This window comes from Lycorma delicatula, chromosome 13, assembly GCF_047948215.1.
Source record: "Lycorma delicatula isolate Av1 chromosome 13, ASM4794821v1, whole genome shotgun sequence".
Taxonomy (NCBI): domain Eukaryota; kingdom Metazoa; phylum Arthropoda; class Insecta; order Hemiptera; family Fulgoridae; genus Lycorma; species Lycorma delicatula.
The window spans coordinates 54,788,828-54,795,942 of record NC_134467.1 but is presented as its reverse complement, the minus strand read 5'-3'; the positions used below and the strand labels follow the sequence as shown (position 1 = coordinate 54,795,942).

Below are 7,115 nucleotides of genomic sequence, written 5' to 3'. Positions count from 1 at the left end.
TATTTAAATTTTATACAGACATTTATTTCTAAATTGCTAAATAAATTTTTCAACAAATTTTCTCAAAATAGATAGGAAAAGATTTTTCAACAAAAATAATACTATTAGAGCCTAACTGGTGTTTCACTGTACTACATTTTATTTCAGGAATACATTTTGGGTGAGGGTTTTGGAAGATCCCTTAAATGGGGAAATCAACAGGGAATACCCATTTCCCCATTTATTCACCACCGCACTCAAACTGGATGATATAGACTATTTTTTTTAACAGTAATTATTTTTAAATGGGATAGTGTAACCTGTAATGAAAAGAAAGTAATGTTACTAATAAAAGCTGTTAGCATGCAACAGCAATCCTTTTTACAGCCAGCACCTCAGCGACAACCAGTATGTAAAGGTATATCCGGGAACTTTAAAATCCCATCCGGATTATCTAATTATGAGCATTACACTTGAAAAAATAAGCACAGTGTAATCCAGTATATCAATACTATAATCCATAAGCATAAATTTAATTCACAAAATTCTCTTAATAATTATCACTATTTACATTTTACATTGTAATTTTTCAAATTAACTGCTACACATCCAAGATAGTAGCACAAAGTAGCAAGAATATGACTGATTATCTGACTGATGTTTGTGATGACCTCAACTGACTTTTGCTGCATTCTTATTACTTTCAGATTCTTTACTGTGCCATATACCGTAGCAAAAATATACAATTAATCCTGAAAATGTATAAATAAGAAAAAATATATTTACAAAATACAACTACATATGAAAATTTGTTGGAATGAGATTTCCAAGAACGTGAAAGGAGATACTATAAATAGCATTCTTCAAATTGGTCATGACTTTGGACCGGAGAAGGAACATGGGATAGACAGAGCAAGACAAAGTAGGTCGGGTCAATTTGGAAACGGTAATTAAAAAAAGAATGTTCTAACAGAAAATTAAGAAAGGAACCATGATACGGTCTCGGGGAGAAATGAATAATAAATGGATAGAACAGGGAAAGAGTAACTCTCCTTTAGGTGGGGAAATGGGAATATCTGGAGAACCATATAGAAAGGTAACATACATGAAAAATGCATGCGATCGATTAAAAAAAAATATTCATCCATCACTCGCTTTCTAAATATCTATAAATATGATTCAACAACATCTTTATGATACTGTAACCCATTATCTTATTCAGTTGTATTCGGATAACAAAAATGTAAATAATGTTCATCTAGTATAAATTAGCAGTTCAATAAACCTGTTAAGCAAGTACTCAAACAGTAAATTTAATCTGTGTTGCACTTGTTTATTTATTTTCATATGTGAAATACAAATGTCTTTCCACATGTGTCCTAAATCTATGAAACGATCTGTAGGTGTGAATACACTCACAGATTCTTTTTTGTGTATCTACTTTCATAAACAGTTGATTCTGATTAATAGAGCCACCGGTTATTTGGGGCAGCCGTTAAATTAGGGCATTTTTGTTAAAACAGAAACATACTGGTATAATTCATATAAAATTACGCCAGTTTAACAACAGTCCAAAATGCTGCTTATAAGGCCCGATAGTTCATTTGTTTGTTTCTTTTACTTCTAAAGTATACAATGTTAATAGCAATTTAAATCGCTTGACTGCTGCTGAATGTTGTATTGAGGTAACTTCCTTCTTAGTAAAGTAAACTTTGGTTATTTTCTGAACAGACCTTGTACCTGTTTGTCTGTAGCGCTTGCACAACTTACAGCTCCGTCATCAGCAGTTTTTAGTTTTACAAATTATATTAATATGAAACTAAAATATTATTATGAAATATTGAAATATTGTCAATTATTATTTAAAATATTAATATATAAAATAGCACATAACGATAAAGAAAACGCAGACATAATAGCCGAAAGTTTCAAAAAGCTGCTGAATTGTGAAAACCCGACCACCCTAGTTGATATCCAAATACAGTAATAAAAACCCAAACAGAAAATATACAAACACCAACAAAAGAAGAATTAAAAAGTGCAATTAAACAACAAAGCAAGCGGTAAAGACCAACTAACTGTAGAATTATGGAAAAACGCGGGAGAAAATGCGATAATAAGTTTACAAGGAACGATCTAAAAAATATGGGAAAATTAATAAATCCCAGAAAAATTAAAATAGCAATAATATGCCCGATCAACAAAAAAAGAGAAAAAACAAACCCAGATAATTACAGAGGGGTCCTTATTAGATTGCACGTATAAAATATTAATAATCTATTAACAGAATAAAAGACCAACTAGAAAATGAATTAGGAGAATACCAAGGATAGTTTAGGCCCGGAAGAAGCTGCCCAGAACAGATACTAAACCTAAAACTCATAATCGATTATTACAAATCAAGAGACAAGCAATTGGTAATATCCTTTATAGACTTTGAAAAGGCATGTGACTTATATACGGAATCCCTATTAAAAATACTAAGGAACTTTGGTCTGCATCCAAAACTAATCAAAATGATCACCCTAACTTTAAAAAACACAATGTCAAAGGTTAAATTCAAAGGAAATATATCAGATGCATTTGAAGTAAAAACGGGATTGAGACAGGGAGATGGATTATCCCCATTATTATTTAACTGCGCACTAGAATATATAATTAGAGAATGGAGAAAATTAAATCTGGAAAGAATAAAAATTGCAACAAAAATTAAAGTAAACTGCCTCAGTTTCGTAGACGATCTAGCTCTCCTCTCAAACAACATAAAAGAAGCTAGTACCCAAATAGAAACACTAGAACCTGCTGAAAAAATAGATTTGAAAATATCATACGAAAAAACAAAAATTATGGTCAGCGATCCACTATGCATTAATCATGTAAACGTAAACAGAAACAAGGTGGAACTAGTGGGAAAATTTAAATACCTAGGACATACCATAACACGTAACATCAATGAGAAAATAAATGGGCAAGAAAGAACTGAGAAACTTAAAAAATTATTAATAACTACCCAAAACATATACAATAAAAAATGCCTATCGACAAAAACTAAAATCAGACATTACCAAACAGTAATTCTTCCAGAAATACAATATGCCAGCGAAACTCTATTCAAACCGTACAAAATTGGAGAAGTAGAAAGGATTGAAAAAATAAAAAAGAAGATGTTCAGAAAATGCATAAACAAGATAAACATAGTAGTAGGACAGTGGAGCATAATCCCAAATGAAGAAGTATATAAAATAATAACCCCGCTAACAAATTTCTTCAGGAAAAAAAGAATTTCATTCTTGGAGCACCTACTTAGAGCAGAAAACACCAGATTTGCAAACCAAATAATTATCTTATACTGGGAAAGAACAACAAAACCGAAATCGATAAAGGAAGTCCGAAAAGAAGAAGAGTTGAGAATCTCCAAAGAAGATCTAATCACAAAATCTGGAAAATACGACAAACTAATTAAAACTAATATGATAACATTTAAACCTAAAATCAAAAAGAAATCAACAGGGTGTATTCAGATGAGGACAGATTCCAAATCAGGACGCCTCAAAAAGATGTGGGCAAAAAGAAAAGAAGCAAGAATAAAACATCTCACACAATTCAGAAATAAGAACCGATTACAAAATGGACTGGCCTAGAAATTGAACTAAAGTGATCCTATGACGTAATAAAGCATCAAAAAAGTAAATAAATAAAATTATTAAAATAAAATAAATTATTAAAACATTCATTAAAATCAAACTATTAAAAATGTCAGTAATATTATACTATATATATATATATATATATATATATATATACTGTAGCCAACATCCTACATCACGTAATGGCACAATACAAACAGTATTGTTATCTTAACCATTACGTGAAGTCCACAAAATTTATCAATTTAATATCAAATTCAATCTGTTTATGGATGTTTACGCCAATGCGTAAAGTAGCTTTAATCCAATAAATTCAAGGTCTTCTTGTAGTGTCAAGTTCACCGTAATTTTTTATTTTGTCTGCTATAGTCATAATGTTTTTGTTATTATTTTATTTTATTATTAACAGTAAGTGATTAACTGCTACGATAATGAAATATTTTATGTATTGTTTAAAAATTAGTGTTTGAGTTAAAGACTGTAATTTATTAATGTTAGTGTACTTATGTAAAAATATGAACTGTTAATAATAATAATAGGCTGTAATTTGAAGAGAAATCAAAAATTCATGTGATAAATTAAAGTCCAATACTTTGCCAAACGAGCTATGTTTAATTTTTGTAATTTACCTAACAATGGATAAATATAATTAATGCCTAAAAACATTAAATTAATGCCTAAAACAAAAAATAACCCTTTGATTTGGAAACAATGGATGTGTATCACATTCTTTTTGCTTGAAGAACTCATTCAACAATATTTATTTACAGTCCAGACAAAACTACCTTGTGAGATTTAATCCTTATTGCTAATATAATATTTGCATTAAATGATAAATATTTATCGCATGTCTTATGTATCCTATTTTATATACAGTATAGATCTGTTTTAAATCTGGACTAATAAAAAAAAAAATTTTTTTTCTTGCGTATTAAATACCAAAATAGTGAAGACATTTTCAACAAATTATAATTTTTATATTTTTACTTATCGCATATTATTATGTTAAACAGTAAATATTTTTTTTTTGTTATTTTTACAATATTATAGGTAAGATTCAATAACATTTTATCTTTATTCTATAACCCTCCAGGTCTACAAATATATATATATATATATAATTTTGTTTATAGCAATTAAATTATGTAAAATCTCTCACTTCTATAATACAAAAGGTCCTATGTTGATGTCATTTAGGTTAAAATATTAGTTTAATTTAAATTGATAATTAAATTTAAATAAATTACTTATAATAAAACAGAGCTAAATAAAGAGCTAACATGAACAAAACTTTTAAAACATAATATTCTGTACAATTTGGAAATTATATCTCATATCGGTAAAAATTAACAAATTTTCTTGACTACAATGAATAAAATTTTTATAGTTTTATTTTTAACTTCTCTAATTTTCTACAGGATTATAACTTTTTTTTGGAAGATTTATTTTTATTTTTATAAACTTTGTTAAAGTGTTATTATTGAATTATTTTGTTATTCAAAATGTATTGTTGTGAATATTAACATGTTTATCAGCAAGAAATAAAATCTGATTCAATTATTTCTACGTAGTTACACCAGCTATGTTTTTATTTAATTTTAATATTTTACCTGTAACATACAAAAGTAATAGTATGATGATAATAATATGTACAACAATAATAATATGATGTGGGCTAATGGCCTTAGAAGTCGATGCCCGCCTAAATAAAAAAAATAAAAAACCTGATAATGATACAATTTAATGAAATAAAAAAAAATGTTTCTTCTAATTTTTTTTTTTTTAAAGTACCTAGAAGTGAAATTTTGGTCTCTTGTAGCCTATTATATACACTTACAAGGATCTTGTGAAGTTGGATGACCATAAAAGATGGGTATATCAATTTAATTCTTAAGGACCAATTATTATTAGCTTATATGAAATTAACAATTATTTATTTTATTATTTCAACAATGATATCCATTCTAATGTTAAATTAATACGTATCGACCATTAACAAAAAAAAGAGTTTGAATTATACTAGAGTCTGTTTGTCTCAGAGCGAATTCAAAAGAAACAAACCAAAAAAGACAGTTAATAAAATGGACTGATGAAGAGAAAAAAATAGTATCAGACATTTTTAAATGACACATGTGTAAAAGGAAACCACCACGGAAACATGAATGCAAGCGGGTAATACTGAAAAATGCAAATCTTTTTAAAAATAAAACAAATACAAATCGCCACAGAAATAAAGAATAAAGAAAGCCCATTTTATTTAGACATAATATTATTAGATTACTTGCATATAGTTATTTATTTTTAAATTAATTATGATAATGTTTGCCCTATTCATACTTGTATTAATATTTGTTTTATTATTTGTCACAATTTCTTATGAAGAGATTTTGGTGATTTTTACAAATAGTTTTTCCATATTATTTCTGTTTAATGCTTGGATTTAGGGCATTTTCTACACTAGAAATGTTGTAAACTTAATATTCAAATGATATTTGAAAATATTATGTTGCAAAAGTCATTTCATAATATTATTTAAATTTAATCTGATGGAAAGACCACCTTTTTTCATCGCTCACCTGTTTATCTCTATCCTTGATATCTATCTATCTATCTCTTAGATTCTCTGTGCAAAAAATGCCAGAACTCAATGAACTACAGCATTCTTCATATCCAGAACGCAAGACTGCCTGGTAGGCTGACTGTGGGACTTGTTTTCAATTCAATGGCAGCATAAAAAGCCTAACAGTTGAGGTACCTACCGAATGATACAGAGTCTCCTAATTCCCTCCATTACAACATCCATTAACTTGTGTTTATTTTATTATGTTCTATTCTTTAATATAGTTACTGCCTGGCATGAAGGTATATAACATTTATCACAGATAAATATGTCAGTTTTATTATTTTTGAAAGTAAACTTATTGACTAATCTTGACAAGATGAGGTCTCAAGAGTTAATTTTTTTTATACTCATATTCTACAGTAAAATATAAGTTTGGATGTAGTTTGCTGATGAGTACAAGTAATTAATGATATTTTCTTGTTCCATTCTATACAAGAATTGACATCAATACAAAAATGTTGATATATTAAATTGTTTGTGCATTTTTTAACAAAAAGCAAAAGTGTATTTTTTTTGGATGTAATAAGAATTTTCAGCCAAAAGGCTAAAAATGGAAAACAAGTAAACTTATCAATAGGCCTATTTGAGTTCATAACATACATAAAGCAAATTTTCTCTTATAATTTGCTTTAAGATTATTTATTGTTTACAGTGAACGATGATAAATCTTGTGCAAGTAAATTCGTGTAAATACAGTTACATGAAAGGATAGAAACATAAAGTTGTGATGTATTTATGCAGGGGTTATATCATAGTAATGTTAACTAGGAATAATTTATCTTATAAAACAGTACATTCAATTGTATTTTTCAATTTATAAGAATGTTATCTCTTTATAGTAAGCATCCTCATTAATGAACATGGGA

At 27.9% G+C, this 7,115-nt stretch overlaps 1 protein-coding gene across 2 annotated transcripts in view; it reads right to left on the bottom strand.

Moving 5' to 3' along the window:
- Positions 1 to 472: 472 nt before the first annotated feature.
- The window catches only part of LOC142333906 (high affinity cationic amino acid transporter 1-like), an 82,806-nt gene continuing 76,163 nt past the window's right edge, over positions 473 to 7,115 (bottom strand). The window contains exon 14 of one of the 2 annotated variants that reach the window (XM_075381502.1): positions 473 to 731. In XM_075381502.1, coding sequence (XP_075237617.1) covers positions 652 to 731 — 80 coding nt within the window. In that variant the 3' untranslated portion in view covers positions 473 to 651. Of the gene's footprint in view, positions 732 to 5,058; positions 5,237 to 7,115 lie in introns of those variants that run through there. The other variant, XM_075381503.1, reaches the window with a different exon arrangement.